Source organism: Pristiophorus japonicus, chromosome 31, assembly GCF_044704955.1.
Source record: "Pristiophorus japonicus isolate sPriJap1 chromosome 31, sPriJap1.hap1, whole genome shotgun sequence".
Lineage (NCBI taxonomy): Eukaryota > Metazoa > Chordata > Chondrichthyes > Pristiophoridae > Pristiophorus > Pristiophorus japonicus.
Window position 1 is genome coordinate 3,026,558 of NC_092007.1, and position 24,746 is coordinate 3,051,303.

Consider the following 24,746-nt stretch of genomic DNA (forward strand, 5'->3'; position numbering starts at 1 on the left):
TGATGTTGGGTTACCATTGCACAATATTTAAAAGCAGGATTTCAACTGGAAACTCCACAGAAGTAGTGCAACTGGAAACTCGGCAAAAGGGACAAATATGAATCTAAGTTTTGTTAATATGTGTCTTTAATAAAAAAATCAAGGAGGTGATGATGAGTCGACACATCACTTTCGTCAGGTTTCCAGTTTGGGGTTTCACGAGCAATGCAAGCGATGAGAGGATATGAATGAGACAGGGAGACATAAACTAGATCGTTTCTGATAAGATACAATTGAACAGCTCAATATTGTGAAAGGAGTCTAGCTGGAGAAAGACTGTTGTCACTGATCTATAAACCAGTAAATTGTGCATAAACCTGAGCGATATACTAGAGGGCAGATAACCTATTGTTCATGCAAAGGATTATTAGAATCTAGAAAATAAGTGGCTACCGATTCTAATTCAATCATAACATCAAATAGGGAGCTAGATAAACAGGTCAAGAAACAGTTGAAATGTTATGGGGAAATAGCAGGAACAGTGAAGCCACAAAAGGAGGCCGGTTGTGGATTTAAGATAATGAGAGACAAGCTATTTCCGGGGATCGACTAAGTAGCACCATTGTGAAGTGAGCAGTAACACAGAGACCAAGAGCCATAATGAATGTGCAGGATTCTGATTACACGGACTAAGAATTATGTACATTACACATCATATTACATTATCTACGACACTATTTGGACTATTCCGTCTCGGATAGTTTGCATGCCCTTGGATAATACACCCCAATCAAAATTTTACACATAATTCCCTTGCCTCCGTTCAGCTCGAACAAACCATCAGACTAAAAGATGAAAGAAATTCATTCAGGGTTTCAAGTCTGTCCAAAGTTTTTCATGTAACGTGCAGTGAAGCATGTACTTACCATTTACAGTTACCTGTATGGAAGCATTACTTCCTGCATTAGTTATGATGTTAGTAAACTGACAAGTATAATTCCGACCATGATTCGTGCTAATTGAGTCAATGTTGTAAATTTGTCGTGTCTTTAACAGACTGTTCCCATTGTACTATTCATATAGACCAACTGGGACTGATAGGGGAGAACAGTGAAATGTAAGAGCTTTCCCCAGCTCTACCCAAACTGGCCCTGGGGATGTAATAATAACGTTCTCTGCTCTATGTCTGAAAAATTCAAGAAAATGTGTTTTTTGTATAAATAAAATAAACACTAATAATAGATACAAATCAATGGTTTGATTACACTGCGTACTAACATTTAATGGTGGAGCAGGCTCGAGGGCCTAAATGGCCGACTCCTGCACCTATTTCTTATGTTCTTTACGGCAGCTGGGGAACTTAAATGACGTTAATTAAATAAATCTGGAATAAAAAGCCTGTATCAGTAATGGTGACCATGAAACTACCAGATTGTTGTAAAAACCCATCTGGTTCACTACCGTCCTTTACAGAAGGAAATCTGCCGTCCTTACCTGGTCTGGCCTACATGTGACTCCAACCCACAGCAGTGTGGTTGAATCTTAACTGCCCTCTGAAATGGTCTAGCAAGCCACTTAGATATACCAAACAGTGGTTCAAGAAGGCTATCACATCCTTCTCATGGGCAAATAGGGATAGGTGGGCTTGCCAGCAATGTGCACTTACCAGGAACAAATAAATTTAAAAAAACTTGCAGCAAAATACTGAGTTTGTGAGACAGTAGAACAGAAACTGTAGTAAAACAGCAGTCTGGTATGGTTGATGGACAGTATAAACTGTCCTTGAGAGCAGGCTGTAAGTAATCGTGGATTGGAAGAAACAACAAGATCAAAAAGCCTCTTCAGACTGGTGTTAGAATTAAATGATTCATTCCATGTTACAATAGCTAAAGCAACTTGAACAGTGTGAACATAAATAACTGATAACAGGCAGCTCCAGACATCTGAAGGTCACGAATGGCATGTCTGAATCCAAACTTGGGAGGATGTGAAGAGGAGGGTTTCATCCAAGAGTTGAGACAAAGAATCTGACATATCATAGGTTAAATGGTCCTGCCAATATCCTACACCAGGCCCACCCCTAAAAAGAGAATAAAAGAAAAATCCAGAAAGGGTTTCAGGGCAGACGATGAAGATAAGAACTGTTTGTGCCACCAGTCATCTATCCGATTGGGGCTAATAACAGCTATTTGTCACGGTCACATGTCGACTAAGTCTATCCTGATTGTGTGTTGTGTGTGACTATATTTGAACTATTGCTCCCTTAATAAATTGCCTTATATCTCCTAAGACCCTTTGGGTATCTGTGAGTGACCTGTGACCCTGCATATCTTACAAGGCTACCAAGGTTTTTCTGTTGCTATAGATGTAGATGGAGAAATTAAATTAACAGGTGCATGTCAAGAAGTAAATTCCTCAAGTTATATGTATTGTTTTCAGGACTTATCCAACCTCAATGGTCTTACAGTTTTGAATCATAGTCGTAAGAAATCTTAAATGCAATCTTTTATTACTAATTTAGAAAGAACTGTATAGATTCATAAAGTAAAACACACACAGAGTTACAGTGCTGTTAAAAAGATCTTAGTGAAATATATAGTGAAGCATGTACTTACCCGTTACAATTACCTGTATGGAAGCATTGCTGCCTTTTTTGGTTATTGTGTTATCAACCTGACAAGTATAATTCCCACCATGATTCGAGCTTATTGAGGCAATGTTATAAGTTTGTCCTTTGTTTAACAGACTGCTCCCATTGTACCATTCATATTGACCATCTGGAACTGATTGGGCAGAACAGTGAAGTGTGAGAGATTCCCCCAGCTCCACCCAAACTGGCCCTGTGGGTGTAATAACGACGTTTTTTGGTCCATCTACAAAAAATTCAAGAAAATGTGGTTTTTGTGTAACTAAACTAATTACTAATAGTAAATACAAATTCGTGCTTTTGAGCTCCCTGCGTACTTACAATTAATTTGCAGGATGATATCTCCGGAGTCGCTGCTAAAATCATTGCTTGCATTACATTTATATGTTGCTGAATCGTTTCTGTTAACACTGATTATAGTCAGTGTAACATTATCCGGAGATGTTTTTATTCTGTCATTATCCTGGATAGCTCGGTTATTCTTAAACCAAATCCGTGACTGTACAAAGCCCGAAGCGTGACAAGTCAGTAAAATGGTATCCATGTTTTCCACTGGGTTTGCATTGTTGGCCGATACAGTGACGTTAGAAACTCTTTCTGTAAATACAATTAAAAAGGAAATGTGGTTACATCATTTTCTACACCCCATTCAGTGGTCGTTCGGGTAGTAAACTCGTCAACATCAATTAATCGACTTTCTTCTTTTATGATTTTAATTCCAATTCGATCAAATGTTCAATTAGAAACCAGACAAACTAGATCTGATTTAAATCTGAGATATGGGTAACTATAAAATCAGCAGTTATGAGTGCTACTGATGCTTTTAAATTGTCTTTTCGGCTAAAAAAGACATAAATAACATGTGAAATGGTGATAAATTAGTGAGGTTGAGGAATACATCGAAAAATATTGAAGAATATGAAGTGTGGCTAAAGATACTGCCACACTTTGGGAGCAACTTGGTTTTTAGAGGCACCTGAGTGAAAATAGGAACATAGGAACAGGAGGAGGCCATTCAGCCCCTCGAGTCTGTTCTGCCATTCAGTAAGATCATGGCTGATCTGTGACCAAACTTCATATACCTGCCTTTGGCCCATATCCCTTACTAACTTTGGCTAACATAATGCTATCAATTTCCGATTTAAAATGAACAACTGATCGAGCATCAATTGGCATTTGTGAAAGAGAGTTCCAAACTTCTACCACCCTTTGTGTGTAGAATTGTTTCCTAATATCATCTGGAATGGTCTGGAACTAATTTTTAGACTACGCCCCTAGTCTAGAATCCACAACCAGCGGAAATAATCCTCTCTATCTACCCTATCTTCCCCTTAAGATCTTGACAACTTCGATCAGATCACTCCTTAACTTTCTAAATTCTAGGGAATTTGTTTTGAGTTTACTGGTTCTGGTGTCTCTGCAGCATCTGTAGTTGGTGGTAGACAATGGCCCCCTCCCCCATTCAAACTAATTATGTTGTTGGTTTCTACAATATCTGTGGTGACTTGATTTTTGTTTCATTGTAGTGTATTTTTATTGATCACATATTTACCCTTATCAGCAGAAGTACAGACCACACAATAGTGTGAAATACACCATCCGTTTTATAGAATGACAACACTGCCGATTAAAGAATTGAGCTAAGAATTTATAGTTGGTAAACAGTCATGGCATTGGTATCACCTTCTGGGAGTGAAACTGCCACATGCCCGGTTTTGGGGTGCATAATTCGAATTAAAAGAAAATTTAGCGTCTGCAAGACGGGCCGCTAATTGTTCCGGAAGTGGGCTCTTCGAGCCAAAAAATGTTGTGTGCCGATAACGGGGCAGGAGCAGGGCATTTGCCGGTGCTCGCGGGGCATGATGTTCAGCGCTACACTCAGCACATCAACGTGACAAGGACATGCCGCATCAGACTGACACGTCACAATGTCCCTCCAGTTCTCTTAAAGGGGAGAACCACTGCGAGCTCTGCAGCCACTTTAGTGGCACCACTGGGCCACCAGAGGGGGTGCCAGGCTGCATGTTGGCGGCCGCCATTGTTGGGCCGACTGAATAGTCGGCCGACAGAAAAAAGATGCCGGCCACCGCACTACCTCTTCCCCTTTAAGGGCAGCCAGGATGTCCCAGCCATTATCGGTGACATTGCCCCGTGCCAAACTTGCGTCCCGCGGGGCAATTTCCCCTGAGAGGTGCAAAGGTGTTGGTGCACCGTGCCGGTGTGATATTCGTGGGCCGCGGCGCTAATGCCAATTTGTGCTCCGAGCCCCGTGGGCAATTCCGGAGGGCAATGCTCCACCGCTGTACCCGGGCGAAAACCCATTCGCGCCCCATTAGCATCTCCCAGAGGTGTTAACAGGTCTTGCGTAAATGGATAATTTCGGCACTCAATGTGTTGTTAAGATATTCTTTTATAGATTATTCCAGCAGCAGTGTTGACCACTAAAAATAAAAATATCACTTGTCTTAAAGTAGTAGACAGCGATATCACGAGACATCTTATGCTAATATCACCAACCTATAACCTGAATTGAAGATAGCCGCACATATTTAACTGAGAAACATTTTATTGTGGGATTCGTTTGACAGCAACTCACAGTACTTTCCCATATCCTTGTGTACTGTGTTTTTCTGCGGCCACTGACCAAATCAAAATGACCCCCTCAGCCAGAATTAAGGCATCACTAAGACAGAACAATCCCCCCACAATCTAAGAATGCCTGGCACCAAGGTGGAATCATTGTTCCCAGAACTGAGTTTCAACAAACTTTATATTGCACTATTGTGATGATTGATTCTTTCTATGTAATGTGTTAGAATCACTAAAAGTTAACATGCAGGTACAGCAAGCATTTAAAAGTACAAATAGTATGTTGCCATTTATTACAAGAGGATTTGAGTATAAGAGTAAAGGGGGTACAAATTGTCCCCCGCCTGAAACGATGCGCAGTCAGGTCGACTCTTTCGGGAAATTGTGCTTTTTTTTTGTTTTCATCTGGAAGTCGGCTATAATGGGAGGCGGTGAATACACCTGAGGGGTAAAAACACGGCGGTCACAGCAACTGAGCAGCGGAAGTTGGGGGTGATGTGTATTCACCACCGCAATGATGTCATCGCGGCGCTGCCGCTCCCTTTCACCGAAAGGGGAGAGCCTCCACGCTTTTGAAACTTCGGTCCACTGGGCCACCAGGGAGGGTTTCGGCCGACCGAACCCGGGGCATAATTGTCAGGCCGACCTGGCAGTCTGCAAAAGGCCCAAGCCTCACTGGACCACTAGGGAAAAGGCGGTTTGCTGGGCAGTAGTTGGGTAATCAGCCTAACTCTGCGCCAGTGAATGTCCATTTCCTGCGGATTAGTATGATCTGTCAAGCTGAATTTTGACAACTTGCAAGATCCAGGTTTTCGTGAATGCGCATCGCACGCGGAAGCATGGAACTTGCGGGGCACTTATGAACGACCGTGTACATCTGGGCCTTTTTTTATTTGTGTCTATGCATTTATAGATCTATGTAAACTGAGCCAGTCACTGGGTAAATATTAACAAGTTATGCTTTTCGGTAAGTACAGTGACAAATTGATAACCACAAAAATTGGGCAAGAACTTGTAATCTAACTACTAAATCCTTGCTCATTCTAACAAGGCTTACAGGTTTATCTCTGGAACAATGAAGATTCAAGATGCTATTAATGATGCCACATGATTTTAAGAAAACATTTCAGTTTGGAGAGAAGTTTAATAGTCTTGCCGAGTTATACCTAAATGACAATTAAGTAATTTCACATGCAAGCATCAAGGGGGTGAGATTCAAGTTGGGCGGGGATGCAAATCTGTCGCCACTTATACGCTTTGTCCAAGATGCAGTTCCATTGAATCATAGAATCATCAAAAAATTACGACACAGAAGGAGGCCATTCGGTCCATTGTGCCCGTGCCAGTCATAATCCCACTTGGTCCATAGGTTACAGCTCTTTAAATACACATCAAAGTACTTTTCAAATGTGATGAGGGTTTCTGCCTCTACCATTCTTTCAGGCAGTGAGTTCCAGACCCTCATCAACCTTTGGGTGAAAATTTTTAGGACCTTCCTATCCACTCTATCTAGGTCCCTCATAATTTTACACACCTCAATTAAATCTCTCCTCATGCTCTTCTGTTCCAAAGAAAACAATCCCAACCTATCCAATATTTCCTCATGGTTAAAATTCTCCAGTCCATGCAACATCCTCATAAATCTCCTCTGTACCCTCTCAAGTGCAATCACATCTTTCCTGCAAGTGAAGTCAAATTTCACCCCCGGGTGTTTGTAAATTAATATTTCAGCATAGTTTGATGTCTCACTATTTAATTTCTGAAATCTGAATGGATGTGAAATATATTTGTTGTAATTTATCAAAGTCTGTATCTATTCTGCTTGTGGTTTACTTGAAAAAATACACCATAAATTTAACAATCTGCTCAACTTGGTAGCTGTCAGGAACAGTCAATGGATAGTCAACTTCAGCGCCATATACCAAATCGAATTATCAGAAAAACCAGCATTATTTCTGAATAATAAAGCTGAAAACAACAGTCACCATGAATTCAGAAGGGGGAAATTGCTGCCTGACCAAACTCCTTAACATTGAGGAAGCTGCATGTGAAGTAGATTATGAAATGGCTTGCAAACGACATTTGGTAAAGTTCCACACAAAAGACTATTGACTTAGCTCAAAGATGTGAGATTCCAAGGCAGGTTTGGGGAAAGAATGGGGGGGGGGGGGCGACATTGCCCATTTTGTAAAGCCCTGTTAGTGCCGCTGGGGGGCACTAATGGGGCGGAGGGGGGCGCTGCCCACTCCGGGAAATTGTCCGGGAGTTTGTGCAGGCATTGCCAAGGCAGCGCCGTGCCCCGCAGTTAGCACCCCACGGTTAGTGCCTCGGGCTACTGCGTAATCGGCGATGAAGTCATCAGCGTGCGCAGTGACCCATCACCTCCCCGCGCCGACCGTTTAATGTTTCACGGGGGAAATTGCCCCGCGTGGTCAGCATCCGCTCTCAGGGGAGAGTGACAGCGCCCCGGGTTGCCATCTTTTTTTGATTGTTGACTCTTAGGTCAGCTCTATGATAACAGCCCTACCGGGAACCACCTGCTGATGGCCAAGTCACGTAAGTGATCTCCTGCCCGCCGAGCTGCCATATTTGTGCAGGTGGGAGTCGGCGGCAGCAGGGAGAAGGATCGTTGCTATGGAGGCAGGTCTAACCTCGATGGTAAGTAAGAAGACCTGCAAAAAAAGGTTAGTGAATATGTTTACATTTTTTTTTCAGCGTTTTACCTGTATGGGGTCCCCTGCAGGTATTCTGGTGTTTTTTTTGCGAAGATTTTTATTTTTCAGTGTTCCCTCCCTCCCTGGGCCCGAATCAATTCCTCCATCCCAGGAATCAGTCTACTGAACCTTTGTTGTTAGGGGGTAGAGTATTGTAAGGGGATAAAGATGTCACCAAAGTGAAAGTAGACAGACAGATGGTCACTAAAGTGGATACTGAAGGTAGTGAATTGATCTGAACATAATTATAGGGCTTATGCTGAACTGTATATTCAAAACAATGGAATATAAGTCAGACAAAGACATGCCCGAATGGTATAGTCCTCTGATCAGACTGCACCTCAAGTACTGTGTGCAGTTCTAATGACTTGAGACACAGGGGTCACATTCAAGTGGTGGAAGCAGAGCAGGGATAACCCATGAGTGTTTTGGTGGGGGAGGTGGGGGGAGGAATGATGAGTTCAGAAACAATGAAGACATTTGTACTGGTAAGCCTTGAAAGAGTAATTCAAAGAGGTCATCTGATTGTATATAGGGAAAGGTAAATCCTATGGAAAAGATCAATTTAAAAAAGTACTTCAAAATAAGTTGAGAGCAGGACCAAGAGGACACAGGTTGAAATTGATAAATGGCAGATTAAGAACTGAAATCCAGAATCCCAGATAGAGTAGCAGAAGATAAAAATCTGATCCCATTTAAGAACCAATTAGATGGGCAGTGGGGAACTTTAGGATCTTTTCTGGATGGATCACCCAAGACCTTCTACATCCATAAATATCTTGCGATGTTGTGAAATGTTATACTTCACACGACTGCTCGGGGTGGTGAATTGCCAGATTGCTTTCTTAATGAATAGGTAGGTAAATAGAATGATAAAGTGTAATTTTGGTCATCATTTATTTATCTATCAAAAAAAGTTTGCAATTTGTTTCACTTCGAAGTTTTCAAAGTATAAAAAAGAGGCAGGCATTTATTTGTTACTGGTTTATTCTGACCTGGAGCTGAACCACCCAGCAATCTGAAAACTTCTTCTCCTCCCCTACTGCAATTAATATTTCATTAAATTCAGGACCACTTAACAATAACAATAACATTTTGGAGCTTTACAGTCACATGTCTGGTTCAAGATGGCTTTACCTTAGGAGCGGTATAATGAAATATACGGTACAGTGTCTCTCTTGTTTAAAAAATACATGCTTTGGGAGAATTGATTCGTATTGATCAGGTTGATCAGATAATGTCATATAATACCGGCAGCAGTTCACCAATCAACACATAATAAAATGATGAATATTTACATCTTGATAATCTTTATCCAGCAGACATCAAGGTTACGCTTGAGGAATGATATCTGCTGCTAACGTGTATTGGTTAGCTTTTTCTGTCCCTTTAGGGCCTTGAGGGATACTGAGGGAAAGTGCTCTCAACGTGCACCTGGTGAGATTAATGTGGTCTCTGTATGTCTGTTGAGAGCAATGTTGCTATTGCTGACAGAAAACTAATTGGTGTCGTGGAATCAAGATTTTCAAGTTATGATTTGTTGCTATTTTCTAAATAGGATATTTGATTCAATCAAGTACATGTGTGATATGGACTTTGCATGTTTAATAAGTTCCAACACTGCAATGGTACTTTAGGAGACTGGTGACTACAGGATACATCCCATCCTGGCAGCATCCTGTATACATTGACTGGCTTTTATCTGAGTTCTCTTGACCAGCACAGTTTGTGTGCATCTGTGCTTAAAATCATGCATTGAACCCTCCTGGATGTTATAATTTAGGTTTTGAAAGGATGTGCAGGAGTGCCTGAAATTACAAAAAATAAAATAAATTTCTGTGAACGTTTCAAAAAGTGGCCAAGAGGTCCAAGGACCCTTTGAGCACTTACAATACCAGAGTTGGGTAATGCTGTGTAAAGATTTGGGTAATACTATTACAGCATCAAAACTACCTCTGACTACGGTCTGACACTACTTTCCAAATAAGGACCCACAGCAAAGTTTGCAATCCATCTCTGAACTTTTACTGCAAATGTGATATGACTGCAGAACAGAACATACTTTGCAACAGTGCAAAAGTTAAGATTTAAATGTACACTTAAAAGGTGTTTGCAGGAATATTAGAGGCAGTTAGGTAGTGCAACTAATACAATGTTATCCACATGGTTATCAACAACACTAACACTTCCAAGGAATTGTAGTTTCTGGATCAATACCCTATTCAAATTTATCTTATTAATAGAATTAATGACGAAACAGTTTCACCAATCCACTAATGGACTACAAACTAAACAAGTAAATTTGAGGAATGTGTTACCTACCTATTACAGCTATTTGTTTAGTTGAGGCACTGTAACTTTTTGTTAAATTGTTTAAGGCCTGACCAGTATACATTCCAGTGTCATTCAAAGTAAAGCTAGCAATGATAAGTTGTTGCCCTTTTTGTGGAAGAGAGGTATCGTTGAGATACCATTCCAGTTCAGCAGTTGGGCTCCAGTCTGTGGAACATGTGAAAGTAACGGTTCTTCCAGCAATGTAAACGGGTAAATCGGGGTTAATGGAAACAGTGGGGAGATCCGGTCCATCTAAAATAAATGCATAAATGTATTGTAATAGAATGATGCTACAATGAAAAGCAGCAGTGAACTATACAATTATGGAGAGACCACCACCACCACAGAAACTACACACCAATGTCTTTTCTACACACCATCAATCGCAGTCGTATATAAAATGAAGTCAATAAGTTGAACAACCAACATTTACTGTCACATCATCCACATGTGTGTTTTCTGCCCTTTAATTTGCTTACATTTTACAGTTAACCCCCATGTACTTGGTCCTGATGAGTAATTACATGGTGAGTTACTGAGAGGTACAGATTAAATTAGTTCCAAATTAGCTAACTGGGCTTTGAAATTACGAGGTTGAGAGTCTGGTATCAGAGTGCCATGCATAGCGGAACCTGGTTCAGACATGTCACCTTTCATTTCCGCAAATTCTGTCATGGCAACATTCAAAGGCAGGATGGGTGGGAGGGAATGCTCTGACAGAAATCCTGCCAGTTCTAATTTTGCTGATATTGATTTAAACTACACCGACATCAAGAAGGTGTAATAACTGCTCCAATGTAATGGTTGGGGTACAGTTTCCCATTGTGTAGAGGTGGGGGTCCAATGTCAGTTTCCCCAGTGTGTAGGGATATGGGTCCAATGTCAGTTTCCCCAGTGTGTAGGAGTGTGGGTCTAATGGCAGTTTCCCCAGAGTGTACGGGTGGGGGTCCAATGTCAGTTTCCCCAGTGTGTAGCGGTGGGGTCCAATGTCAGTTTCCCCATTGTGTAGGAGTGGGGGTCCAATGTCAGTTTCCCCAGTGTGTAGGGGTGGGCTTCCAAAGTCAGCTTCCCAGTGTATAGGGGAGGGGGTCCAATGTCAGTTTCCCCATTGTGTAGGGGTGGAGGTCCAATGTCAGTTTCCCCAGTGTGTAGCGGTGGGGTCCAATGTCAGTTTCCCCAGTGTGTACGGGTGGGGGTCCAATGTGAGTTTCCCCAGTGTGTAGCGGTGGGGTCCAGTGTCAGTTTCCCCATTGTGTAGGAGTGGGGGTCCAATGTCAGTTTCCCCAGTGTGTAGGGGTGGGCTTCCAAAGTCAGTTTCCCCAGTGTATAGGGGAGGGGGTCCAATGTCAGTTTCCCCAGTGTGTAAGGGTGGAGGTCCAATGTCAGTTTCCCCAGTGTGTAGGGGTGGGGGTCCAATGTCAGTTTCCCCAGTGTGTAAAGGTGGGGTCCAATGTCAGTTTCCCCTTGTGTAGGGTGGGGTCCAATGTCAGTTTCCCCAGTGTGTAGGGGTGGGGGTCCAATGTCAGTTTCCCCAGTGTGTAGCGGTAGGGGTCCAATATCAGTTTCCCCAGTGTGTAGGGGTGCGGGTCCAATGTCAGTTTCCCCAGTGTGTAGTGGTGGGGTCCAATGTCAGTTTTCCAATTGTGTAGGGGTGGCGGTCCAATGTCAGTTTCCCCAGTGTATAGGGGTGGGGTCCAATATCAGTTTCCCCAGTGTGTAGGGGTGGGGGTCCAATGTCAGTTTCCCCAGTGTGTAGAGGTCGGTGTCCAATATCAGTTTCCGCAGTGTGTAGTGGTGGGGGTCCAATGTCAGTTTCCCCAGTGTGTAGCGGTAGGGGTCCAATGTCAGTTTCCCCAGTGTGTAGGGGTGCGGGTCCAATGTCAGTTTCCCCAGTGTGTAGAGGTCGGTGTCCAATATCAGTTTCCCCAGTGTGTAGGGGTGGGGGTCCAATGTCAGTTTCCCCAGTGTGTAGCGGTAGGGGTCCAATATCAGTTTCCCCAGTGTGTAGGGGTGCGGGTCCAATGTCAGTTTCCCCAGTGTGTAGTGGTGGGGTCCAATGTCAGTTTTCCAATTGTGTAGGGGTGGCGGTCCAATGTCAGTTTCCCCAGTGTATAGGGGTGGGGTCCAATATCAGTTTCCCCAGTGTGTAGGGGTGGGGGTCCAATGTCAGTTTCCCCAGTGTGTAGAGGTCGGTGTCCAATATCAGTTTCCGCAGTGTGTAGTGGTGGGGGTCCAATGTCAGTTTCCCCAGTGTGTAGTGGTGGGTTCCAATATCAGTTTCCCCATTGTGTTGTATTGGGATTCCAAAGTCAGTTTCCCCATTGTGCAGGGGTGGGGTCCGATGTCAGTTTCCCCAGTGTGTAATGGTGGACGTCCAATGTCAGTTTCCCCAGTGTGTAGGGGTGGGTGTCCAATGTCAGTTTCCCCAGTGTGTAGAGGTAGGGATCCAATATCAGTTTCCCCAGTGTGCAGGGGTGTGGGTCCAATGTCAGTTTCCCCAGTGTGTAGGGGTGGGGTACAATATCAGTTTCCCCAGTGTGTAGGGATGGGGGTCCAATGTCAGTTTCCCCAGTGTGTCGAGGTAGGGGTCCAATATCAGTTTCCCCAGTGTGTAGGGATGGGGGTCCAATGTCAGTTTCCCCAGTGTGTCGAGGTAGGGGTCCAATATCAGTTTCCCCAGTGTGTAGGGATGGGGGTCCAATGTCAGTTTCACCAGTGTGTCGAGGTAGGGGTCCAATATCAGTTTCCCCAGTGTGTAGTGGTGGGGGTCCAATGTCAGTATCCCCAGTGTGCAGGGGTGGGCATGTAATGTCAGTTTCCCAGTGTGTAAGGGTTGGGGTCCAATGTCAGTTTCCCCAGTGTGTAGGGGTGGGGGCCCAATGTCAGTTTCCTCATTGTGTCGGGGTGAGGGTCCAATGTCCGGCTCCCCATTGTGTAGTGGTGGGGGTCCAATGTCAGTTTCCCCAGTGTCTAAGGGTGGGGGTCCAATGTCAGTTTCCCCAGTGTCTAAGGGTGGGGGTCCAATGGCAGTTTCCCCAGTGTGTAGGGGTGGGCGTACAATGTCAGTTCCCCAGTGTGTAGCAGTGGGGGTCCAATGTCAGTTTCCCCAGTGTGTAGGGGTGGGGGTCCAAAGCCAGTTTCCCCAGTGCGTAGTGGTGGGCGTACAATGTCAGTTATCCAGTATGTCGGGGTGGGGGTCCAATGCTAGTGTCCCCAGTGTGAAGGGGTGGGCGTACAATGTCAGTTCCCCAGTGTGTAGCGGTGGGGGTCCAAAGTCAGTTTCCCCAGTGTGTAGGGGTGGGGGTCCAAAGTCAGTTTCCCCAGTGCGTAGTGGTGGGCGTACAATGTCAGTTATCCAGTATGTCGGGGTGGGGGTCCAATGCCAGTGTCCCCAGTGTGAAGGGGTGGGGGTCCAATGTCAGTTTCCCCAGTGTGTAGTGGTGGGGGTCCAATGTCAGTTTCCCCAGTGTGTAGGGGTGGGGGTCCAATGTCAGTTTCCCCAGTGTGTAGGGGTGGGGGTCCAATGTCAGTTTCCCCAGTGTGTAGGGGTGGGGTCCAATATCAGTTTCCCCAATGTTAAGGGTGGGGGTCCAATGTCAGTTTCCCCAGTGTCTAGAGATAGAGGTCCAATATCAGTATCCCCAGTGTGTAGGGGTGGGGGTCCAATGTCAGTTTCCCCAGTGTATAGGGGTGGGGTCCAATATCAGTTTCCCCAGTGTGTAGGGGTGGGGGTCCAATGTCAGTTTCCCCAGTGTGTAGAGGTCGGTGTCCAATATCAGTTTCCCCAGTGTGTAGGGGTGGGGGTCCAATGTCAGTTTCCCCAGTGTGCAGAGGTCGGTGTCCAATATCAGTTTCCCCAGTGTGTAGCGGTTGGGGTCCAAATTCAGTTTCCCCAGTGTGTAGAGGTCGGTGTCCAATATCAGTTTCCCCAGTGTGTAGCGGTGGGGGTCCAATATCAGTTTCCCCAATGTTAAGGGTGGGGGTCCAATGTCAGTTTCCCCAGTGTCTAGAGATAGAGGTCCAATATCAGTTTCCCCTGTGTGTAGGGATGGGGTCCAATATCAGTTTCCCCAGTATGTAGTGGTCGGGTCCAATCTCAGTTTCCCCATTGTGTTGTAGTGGTGTTCCAATGTCAGTTTTCCCATTGTGCAGTGGTGGGGGTCCGATGTCAGTTTCCCCAGTGTGTAATGGTGGGCGTCCAATGTCAGTTTCCCCAGTGTGTAGGGGTGGGGGTCCAATTTCAGTTTCCCCAGTGTTTAGTGGTGGGCGTCCAATGTCAGTTTCCCCAGTTGGTAGTGGTGGGGGTCCAATGTCAGTTTCCCCAGTGTGTATGGGTGGGGGTCCAATGGCAGTTTCCCCAGTGTGTTGGGGTGGGGTCCAATATCAGTTTCCCCAGTGCATAGGGGTGGGGGTCCAATGTCAGTTTCCCCAGTGTGTAGGGGTGGGATCCAATATCAGTTTCCCCAGTGTGTAGGGATGGGGGTCCAATATCAGTTTCCCCAGTGTTTAGTGGTGGGCGTCCAATGTCAGTTTCCCCAGTTGGTAGTGGTGGGGGTCCAATGTCACTTTCCCCAGTGTGTATGGGTGGGGGTCCAATGGCAGTTTCCCCAGTGTGTTGGGGTGGGGTCCAATGTCAGTTTCCCCATTGTGTAGAGGTGGGGGTCCAATGTCAGTTTACCAGTGTGTCGTGGTGCGAGTCCAATGTCAGTTTCCCGATTGTGTAGGGGTGGGGGTCCAATGTCAGTTTTCCAGTATGTAGGGGCGGCGGTCCAATGCCAGTGTCCCCAGTGTGTAGGGGTGGGGGTCCAATGTCAGTTTCCCCAGTGTGTAGGGGTGGGGGTCCAATGTCAGTTTCCCCAGTGTGTAGGGGTGGGGGTCCAATGTCAGTTTCCCCAGTGTGTAGGGGTGGGGGTCCAATGTCAGTTTCCCCAGTGTGTAGCGGTAGGGGTCCAATATCAGTTTCCCCAGTATGTAGGGGTGGGGGTCCAATGTCAGTTTCCCCAGTGTGTAGTGGTGGGGTCCAATGTCAGTTTTCCAATTGTGTAGGGGTGGGGGTCCAATGTCAGTTTCCCCAGTGAGTCGGGGTGGGGTCCAATATCAGTTTCCCCAGTGTGTAGGGGTGGGGTCCAATGTCAGTTTCCCCAGTGTGTAGAGGTCGGTGTCCAATATCAGTTTCCGCAGTGTGTAGTGGTGGGGGTCCAATGTCAGTTTCCCCAGTGTGTAGTGGTGGGGTCCAATATCAGTTTCCCCATTGTGTTGTATTGGGATTCCAAAGTCAGTTTCCCCATTGTGCAGGGGTGGGGTCCGATGTCAGTTTCCCCAGTGTGTAATGGTGGGCGTCCAATGTCAGTTTCCCCAGTGTGTAGGGGTGGGGGTCCAATGTCAGTTTCCCCAGTGTGTAGAGGTAGGGATCCATTATCAGTTTCCCCAGTGTGCAGGGGTGTGGGTCCAATGTCAGTTTCCCCAGTGTGTAGGGGTGGGGTCCAATATCAGTTTCCCCAGTGTGTAGGGATGGGGGTCCAATGTCAGTTTCCCCAGTGTGTCGAGGTAGGGGTCCAATATCAGTTTCCCCAGTGTGTAGGGATGGGGGTCCAATGTCAGTTTCACCAGTGTGTCGAGGTAGGGGTCCAATATCAGTTTCCCCAGTGTGTAGTGGTGGGGGTCCAATGTCAGTATCCCCAGTGTGCAGGGGTGGGCATGTAATGTCAGTTTCCCAGTGTGTAAGGGTTGGGGTCCAATGTCAGTTTCCCCAGTGTGTAGGGGTGGGGGCCCAATGTCAGTTTCCTCATTGTGTCGGGGTGAGGGTCCAATGTCCGGCTCCCCATTGTGTAGTGGTGGGGGTCCAATGTCAGTTTCCCCAGTGTCTAAGGGTGGGGGTCCAATGGCAGTTTCCCCAGTGTGTAGGGGTGGGCGTACAATGTCAGTTTCCCCAGTGTGTAGCAGTGGGGGTCCAAAGTCAGTTTCCCCAGTGTGTAGGGGTGGGGGTCCAAAGTCAGTTTCCCCAGTGCGTAGTGGTGGGCGTACAATGTCAGTTATCCAGTATGTCGGGGTGGGGGTCCAATGCCAGTGTCCCCAGTGTGAAGGGGTGGGGGTCCAATGTCAGTTTCCCCAGTGTGTAGTGGTGGGGGTCCAATGTCAGTTTCCCCAGTGTGTAGGGGTGGGGGTCCAATGTCAGTTTCCCCAGTGTGTAGGGGTGGGGGTCCAATGTCAGTTTCCCCAGTGTGTAAGGGTGGGGTCCAATATCAGTTTCCCCAATGTTAAGGGTGGGGGTCCAATGTCAGTTTCCCCAGTGTCTAGAGATAGAGGTCCAATATCAGTATCCCCAGTGTGTAGGGGTGGGGGTCCAATGTCAGTTTCCCCAGTGTATAGGGGTGGGGTCCAATATCAGTTTCCCCAGTGTGTAGGGGTGGGGGTCCAATGTCAGTTTCCCCAGTGTGTAGAGGTCGGTGTCCAATATCAGTTTCCCCAGTGTGTAGGGGTGGGGGTCCAATGTCAGTTTCCCCAGTGTGCAGAGGTCGGTGTCCAATATCAGTTTCCCCAGTGTGTAGCGGTTGGGGTCCAAATTCAGTTTCCCCAGTGTGTAGAGGTCGGTGTCCAATATCAGTTTCCCCAGTGTGTAGCGGTGGGGGTCCAATATCAGTTTCCCCAATGTTAAGGGTGGGGGTCCAATGTCAGTTTCCCCAGTGTCTAGAGATAGAGGTCCAATATCAGTTTCCCCAGTGTGTAGGGATGGGGTCCAATATCAGTTTCCCCAGTATGTAGTGGTCGGGTCCAATCTCAGTTTCCCCATTGTGTTGTAGTGGTGTTCCAATGTCAGTTTCCCCATTGTGCAGTGGTGGGGGTCCGATGTCAGTTTCCCCAGTGTGTAATGGTGGGCGTCCAATGTCAGTTTCCCCAGTGTGTAGGGGTGGGGGTCCAATTTCAGTTTCCCCAGTGTTTAGTGGTGGGCGTCCAATGTCAGTTTCCCCAGTTGGTAGTGGTGGGGGTCCAATGTCAGTTTCCCCAGTGTGTATGGGTGGGGGTCCAATGGCAGTTTCCCCAGTGTGTTGGGGTGGGGTCCAATATCAGTTTCCCCAGTGCATAGGGGTGGGGGTCCAATGTCAGTTTCCCCAGTGTGTAGGGGTGGGATCCAATATCAGTTTCCCCAGTGTGTAGGGATGGGGGTCCAATATCAGTTTCCCCAGTGTTTAGTGGTGGGCGTCCAATGTCAGTTTCCCCAGTTGGTAGTGGTGGGGGTCCAATGTCAGTTTCCCCAGTGTGTATGGGTGGGGGTCCAATGGCAGTTTCCCCAGTGTGTTGGGGTGGGGTCCAATGTCAGTTTCCCCATTGTGTAGAGGTGGGGGTCCAATGTCAGTTTACCAGTGTGTCGTGGTGCGAGTCCAATGTCAGTTTCCCTATTGTGTCGGGGTGGGGGTCCAATGTCAGTTTTCCAGTATGTAGGGGCGGCGGTCCAATGCCAGTGACCCCAGTGTGTAGGGGTGGGGGTCCAATGTCAGTTTCCCCAGTGTGTAGGGGTGGGGGTCCAATGTCAGTTTCCCCAGTGTGTAGGGGTGGGGGTCCAATGTCAGTTTCCCCAGTGTGTAGGGGTGGGGGTCCAATGTCAGTTTCCCCAGTGTGTAGCGGTAGGGGTCCAATATCAGTTTCCCCAGTATGTAGGGGTGGGGGTCCAATGTCAGTTTCCCCAGTGTGTAGTGGTGGGGTCCAATGTCAGTTTTCTAATTGTGTAGGGGTGGGGGTCCAATGTCAGTTTCCCCAGTGAGTCAGGGTGGGGTCCAATATCAGTTTCCCCAGTGTGTAGGGGTGGGGTCCAATGTCAGTTTCCCCAGTGTGTAGAGGTCGGTGTCCAATATCAGTTTCCCCAGTGTGTAGTGGTGTGGGTCCAATGTCAGTTTCCCCAGTGTGTAGTGGTGGGGTCCAATATCAGTTTCCCCATTGTGTTGTAGTGGGGGTCTAATGTCAGTTTCCCCATTGTGCAGGGTTGGGGTCCGACGTCAGTTTCCCCAGTGTGTAATGGTGGGCGTCCAATGTCAGTTTCCCCAGTGTGTAGAGGTAGGAGTCCAATATCAGTTTCCCCAGTGTGTAGGGGTGGGGGTCCAATGTCAGTTTCCCCAGTGTGTCGAGGTAGGGGTCCAATATCAGTTTCCCCAGTGTGTAGTGGTGGGGGTCCAATGTAAGTTTCCCCAGTGTGTAGAGGTAGGGGTCCAATATCAGTTTCCCCATTGTGTAGTGGTGGGGGCCCAATATCAGTTTCCCAATGTGTAGGGGTGGGGGTCCAATGTCAGTCTCGCCATTGTGTAGTGGTGGGGGTCCAATGTCAGTTTCCCCAGTGTATAGGGATGGGGGTCCAATGGCAGTTTCTCCAGTGTGTAGGGGTGGGGGTCCAATGCCAGTGTCCCCAGTGTGTCGGGGTGGATGTCCAATATAAGTTACCCCAGTGTGTAGGGGTGGAGGCCCAATGTCAGTTTCCTCATTGTGTAGGGGTGGGGGTCCAATGTCAGTTTCCCCAGTGTGTAGGGGTGGGGGTCCAATCTCAGTTTCCCCAGTGTCTAGGGGTGGGTGTCCAATGTCAGTTTCCACAGTGTGTAGGGGTGGGGGTCCAATGTCAGTTTCCCCAGTGTGTAGCGGTAGGGGTCCAATATCAGTTTCCCCAGTGTGTAGGGGTGCGGGTCCAATGTCAGTTTCCCCAGTGTGTAGTGGTGGGGTCCAATGTCAGTTTTCCAATTGTGTAGGGGTGGGGGTCCAATGTCAGTTTCCCCAGTGTATAGGGGTGGGGTCCAATATCAGTTTCCCCAGTGTGTAGGGGTGGGGGTCCAATGTCAGTTTCCCCAGTGTGTAGAGGTCGGTGTCCAATATCAGTTTCCGCAGTGTGTAGTGGTGGGGGTCCAATGTCAGTTTCCCCAGTGTGTAGTGGTGGGGTCCAATATCAGTTTCCCCATTGTGTTGTATTGGGATTCCAAAGTCTGTTTCCCCATTGTGCAGGGGTGGGGTCCGATGTCAGTTTCCCCAGTGTGTAATGGTGGGCGTCCAATGTCAGTTTCCCCAGTGTGTAGGGGTGGGGGTCCAATGTCAGTTTCCCCAGTGTGTAGAGGTAGGGATCCAATATCAGTTTCCCCAGTGTGCAGGGGTGTGGGTCCAATGTCAGTTTCCCCAGTGTGTAGGGGTGGGGTCCAATATCAGTTTCCCCAGTGTGTAGGGATGGGGGTCCAATGTCACTTTCCCCAGTGTGTCGAGGTAGGGGTCCAATATCAGTTTCCCCAGTGTGTAGGGATGGGGGTCCAATGTCAGTTTCACCAGTGTGTCGAGGTAGGGGTCCAATATCAGTTTCCCCAGTGTGTAGTGGTGGGGGTCCAATGTCAGTATCCCCAGTGTGCAGGGGTGGGCATGTAATGTCAGTTTCCCAGTGTGTAAGGGTTGGGGTCCAATGTCAGTTTCCCCAGTGTGTAGGGGTGGGGGCCCAATGTCAGTTTCCTCATTGTGTCGGGGTGAGGGTCCAATGTCCGGCTCCCCATTGTGTAGTGGTGGGGGTCCAATGTCAGTTTCCCCAGTGTCTAAGGGTGGGGGTCCAATGGCAGTTTCCCCAGTGTGTAGGGGTGGGCATACAATGTCAGTTCCCCAGTGTGTAGCGGTGGGGGTCCAATGTCAGTTTCCCCAGTGTGTAGGGGTGGGGGTCCAAAGTCAGTTTCCCCAGTGCGTAGTGGTGGGCGTACAATGTCAGTTATCCAGTATGTCGGGGTGGGGGTCCAATGCCAGTGTCCCCAGTGTGAAGGGGTGGGGGTCCAATGTCAGTTTCCCCAGTGTGTAGTGGTGGGGGTCCAATGTCAGTTTCCCCAGTGTGTAGGGGTGGGGGTCCAATGTCAGTTTCCCCAGTGTGTAGGGGTGGGGGTCCAATGTCATTTTCCCCAGTGTGTAGGGGTGGGGTCCAATATCAGTTTCCCCAATGTTAAGGGTGGGGGTCCAATGTCAGTTTCCCCAGTGTCTAGAGATAGAGGTCCAATATCAGTATCCCCAGTGTGTAGGGGTGGGGGTCCAATGTCAGTTTCCCCAGTGTATAAGGGTGGGGTCCAATATCAGTTTCCCCAGTGTGTAGGGGTGGGGGTCCAATGTCAGTTTCCCCAGTGTGTAGAGGTCGGTGTCCAATATCAGTTTCCCCAGTGTGTAGGGGTGGGGGTCCAATGTCAGTTTCCCCAGTGTGCAGAGGTCGGTGTCCAATATCAGTTTCCCCAGTGTGTAGCGGTTGGGGTCCAAATTCAGTTTCCCCAGTGTGTAGAGGTCGGTGTCCAATATCAGTTTCCCCAGTGTGTAGCGGTGGGGGTCCAATATCAGTTTCCCCAGTGTTAAGGGTGGGGGTCCAATGTCTGTTTCCCCATTGTGTTGTAGTGGTGTTCCAATATCAGTTTCCCCATTGTGCAGTGGTGGGGGTCCGATGTCAGTTTCCCCAGTGTGTAATGGTGGGCGTCCAATGTCAGTTTCCCCAGTGTGTAGGGGTGGGGGTCCAATTTCAGTTTCCCCAGTGTGTAGAGGTCGGGGTCCAATATCAGTTTCCCCAGTGCATAGGGGTGGGGGTCCAATGTCAGTTTCCCCAGTGTGTAGGGGTGGGATCCAAATTCAGTTTCCCCAGTGTGTAGGGATGGGGGTCCAATGTCAGTTTCCCCAGTGTGTCGAGGTAGGTGTCCAATATCAGTTTCCCCAGTGTGTAGTGGTGGAGGTCCAATGTCAGTTTCCCCAGTGTGTAGAGGTAGGGGTCCAATATCAGTTTCCCTATTGTGTAGTGGCGGGGGTCCAATGTCAGCTTCCCCATTGTGCAGGGGTGGGGGTCCGATGTCAGTTTCCCCAATGTGTAGTGGTGGGGGTCCAATGTCAGTATCGCCAGTGTGCAGGGGTGGGCATGTAATGTCAGTTTCCCAGTGTGTAAGGGTTGGGGTCCAATGTCAGTTTCCCCAGTGTGTTGGGGTGGGGGCCCAATGTCAGTTTCCTCATTGTGTCGGGGTGGGGGTCCAATGTCCGGCTCCCCATTGTGTAGTGGTGGGGGTCCAATGTCAGCTTCCCCAGTGTGTAAGGGTGGGGGTCCAATGGCAGTTTCCCCAGTGTGTAGGGGTGGGCGTACAATGTCAGTTTCCCCAGTGTGTAGGGGTGGGGGTCCAATGTCAGTTTCCCCAGTGTGTAGGGGTGGGGGTCCAATGTCAGTTTCCCCAATGTGTAGGTTTGGGGGTCCAATGTCAGTTTACCCAGTGTGTAGGGGTGTGCATCCAATGTCAGTTTCCCCTTTTGTAGGTGTGGGGGTCCAATATCAGTTTCCCCAGTGTGTCGTGGTGGGAGTTCAATGTCAGTTTCCCCAGTGTGTAGAGGTAGGGGTCCAATATCAGTTTCCCCAGTGTGTAGTGGTGGGGTCCAATAACAGTTTCCCCATTGTGTTGTAGTGGGGGTCCAATGTCAGTTTCCCCATTGTGCAGGGGTGGGGGTCCGATGTCAGTTTCCCCAGTGTGTAATGGTGGGCGTCCAATGTCAGTTTCCCCAGTGCGTAGGGGTGGGGGTCCAATGTCAGTTTCCCCAGTGTGTCGAGGTAGGGGTCCAATATCAGTTTCCCCAGTGTGTAGGGGTGGGGGTCCAATGTCAGTTTCCCCAATATGTAGGGTTGGGGGTCCAATGTCAGTTTCCCCATTGAGCAGGGGTGGGGGTCCGATGTCAGTTTCCCCAGTGTGTAGTGGTGGGCGTCCAATGTCAGTTTCCCCAGTGTGTAGGGGTGGGGGTCCAATGTCAGTTTCCGCAATGTGTAGGGGTGGGCGTGGAATATCAGTTTCCCAATGTGTAGGGGTGGGGGCCCAATGTCAGTTTCCTCATTGTGTAGTGGTGGGGGCCCAATATCAGTTTCCCAATGTGTAGCGGTGGGGGTCCAATGTCAGTCTCCCCATTGTGTAGTGGTGGGGGTCCAATGTCAGTTTCCCCAGTGTGTAGGGGTGGGGGTCCAATGACAGTTTCCCAGTGTGTAGGGGTGGGGGTCCAATGCCAGTGTCCCCAGTGTGTCGGGGTGGGTGTCCAATATAAGTTACTCCAGTGTGTAGGGGTGGAGGCACAATGTCAGTTTCCTCATTGTGTAGGGGTGGGGGTCCAATGTCAGTTTCCCCAGTGTGTAGGGGTGGGGGTCCAATGTCAGTCTCCCCATTGTGTAGTGGTGGGGGTACAATGTCAGTTTCCCCAGTGTGTAGGGGTGGGGGTCCAATGTCAGTTTTCCAATTGTGTAGGGGTGGGGGTCCAATGTCAGTTTCCCCAGTGTGTCGGGGTGGGGTCCAATATCAGTTTCCCCAGTGTGTAGGGGTGGGGGTCCAATGTCAGTTTCCCCAGTGTGTAGAGGTCGGTGTCCAATATCAGTTTCCCCAGTGTGTAGTGTTGGGGTCCAATATTAGTTTCCCCATTGTGTTGTAGTGGGGGTCCAATGTCAGTTTCCCCATTGTGCAGGGGTGGGGTCCGATGTCAGTTTCCCCAGTGTGTAATGGTGGGCGTCCAATGTCAGTTTCCCCACTGTGTAGTGGTGGTGGTTCAATGTCTGTTTCCCCAGTGTGTAGAGGTAGGGGTCCAATGTCAGTTTCCCCAGTGTGTAGGGGTGGGGTCCAATATCAGTTTCCCCAGTGTGTAGGGATGGGGGTCCAATGTCAGTTTCCCCAGTGTGTCGAGGTAGGGGTCCAATATCAGTTTCCCCAGTGTGTAGTGGTGGGGGTCCAATGTCAGTTTCCCCAGTGTGTAGAGGTAGGGGTCCAATCTCAGTTTCCCCAGTGTGTAGGGGTGGGGGTCCAATGTCAGTTTCCCCAGTGTGTAGGGGTGGGGGTCCAATGTCAGTTTCCCCAGTGTGTAGCGGTAGGGGTCCAATATCAGTTTCCCCAGTGTGTAGGGGTGGGGGTCCAATGTCAGTTTCCCCAGTGTGTAGTGGTAGGGTCCAATGTCAGTTTTCCAATTGTGTCGGGGTGGGGGTCCAATTTCAGTTTCCCCAGTGTGTAGGGGTGGTGTCCAATATCAGTTTCCCCAGTGTGTAGGGGTGGGGGTCCAATGTCAGTTTCCCCAGTGTGTAGAGGTCGGTGTCCAATATCAGTTTCCCCAGTGTGTAGTGGTGGGGGTCCAATGTCAGTTTCCCCAGTGTGTAGTGGTGGGGTCCAATATCAGTTTCCCCATTGTGTTGTAGTGTGGGTCCAATGTCAGTTTCCCCAGTGTGTAGGGGTGGGGGTCCAATGTCAATTTCCCCAGTGTGTAGAGGTCGGTGTCCAATATCTGTTTCCCCAGTGTGTATGGGTGGGGGTCCAAATTCAGTTTCCCCAGTGTGTCGAGGTCGGTGTCCAATATCAGTTTCCCCAGTGTGTAGGGGTGGGGTCCAATATCAGTTTACCAGGGTGTAGTGGTGGGGTCCAATATCAGTTTCCCCATTGTGTTGTAGTGGGGGTCCAATGTCAGTTTCCCGATTGTGCAGGGGTGGGGGTCCGATGTCAGTTTCCCCAGTGTGTAATGGTGGGCGTCCAATGTCAGTATCCCCAGTGTGTAGGGGTGGGCGTCCAATTTCAGTTTCCCCAGTGTGTAGAGGTAGGGGTCCAATATCAGTTTCCCCAGTGCGTAGGGGTGGGGGTCCAATGTCAGTTTCCCCAGTGTGTAGGGGTGGGGTCCAATATCAGTTTCCCCCTGTGTGTAGGGATGGGGTCCAATGTCAGTTTCCCCATTGAGCAGGGGTGGGGGTCCGATGTCAGTTTCCCCAGTGTGTAGTGGTGGGGTCCAATATCAGTTTCCCCAGTGTGTAGTGGTGGGGGTCCAATGTCAGTATCCCCAGTGTGCAGGGGTGGGCATGTAATGTCAGTTTCCCAGTGTGTTAGGGTTGGGGTCCAATGTCAGTTTCCCCAGTGTGTAGGGGTGGGTGCCCAATGTCAGTTTCCTCATTGTGTCGGGGTGGGGGTCCAATGTCCGTCTCCCCATTGTGTAGTGGTGGGGGTCCAATGTCAGTTTCCCCAGTGTGTAGGGGTGGGCGTACAATGTCAGTTTCCCAGTGTGTAGGGGTGTTGGTCCAATGTCAGTTTCCCCTGTGTGTAGGGGTGGGGGTCCAAAGTCAGTTTCCCCAGTGTGTAGGGGTGGGCGTACAATGTCAGTTTTCCAGTATGTCGGGGTAGGTGTCCAATATCAGTTTCTCCAGTGTGTAGGGGTGGGGGTCCAATGTCAGTTTCCCCAGTGTGTAGGGGTGGGGGTCCAATATCAGTTTCCCCAGTGAGTAGTGGTGGGGGTCCAATGTCAGTTTCACCAGTGTGTAGAGGTAGGGGTCCAATATCAGTTTCCCTATTGTGTAGTGGCGGGGGTCCAATGTCAGCTTCCCCATTGTGCAGGGGTGGGGGTCCGATGTCAGTTTCCCCAGTGTGTAGTGGTGGGGGTCCAATGTCAGTATCCCCAGTGTGCAGGGGTGGACATGTAATGTCAGTTTCCCAGTGTGTAAGGGTTGGGGTCCAATGTCAGTTTCCCCA

General features: G+C 48.5%; 1 protein-coding gene across 4 annotated transcripts in view; it reads right to left on the reverse strand.

Moving 5' to 3' along the window:
- The window catches only part of LOC139240313 (cell adhesion molecule CEACAM6-like), a 141,670-nt gene that overhangs the window by 14,579 nt on the left and 102,345 nt on the right, over positions 1 to 24,746 (reverse strand). For 3 of the 4 annotated variants that reach the window (XM_070868784.1, XM_070868786.1, XM_070868787.1), the window contains 3 exons: positions 10,252 to 10,515; positions 2,948 to 3,223; positions 2,595 to 2,852 (listed from right to left, as the gene is read on the reverse strand). In XM_070868784.1, coding sequence (XP_070724885.1) covers positions 2,595 to 2,852; positions 2,948 to 3,223; positions 10,252 to 10,515 — 798 coding nt within the window. The remainder of the gene's footprint in view (positions 1 to 2,594; positions 2,853 to 2,947; positions 3,224 to 10,251; positions 10,516 to 24,746) is intronic. The other variant, XM_070868785.1, reaches the window with a different exon arrangement.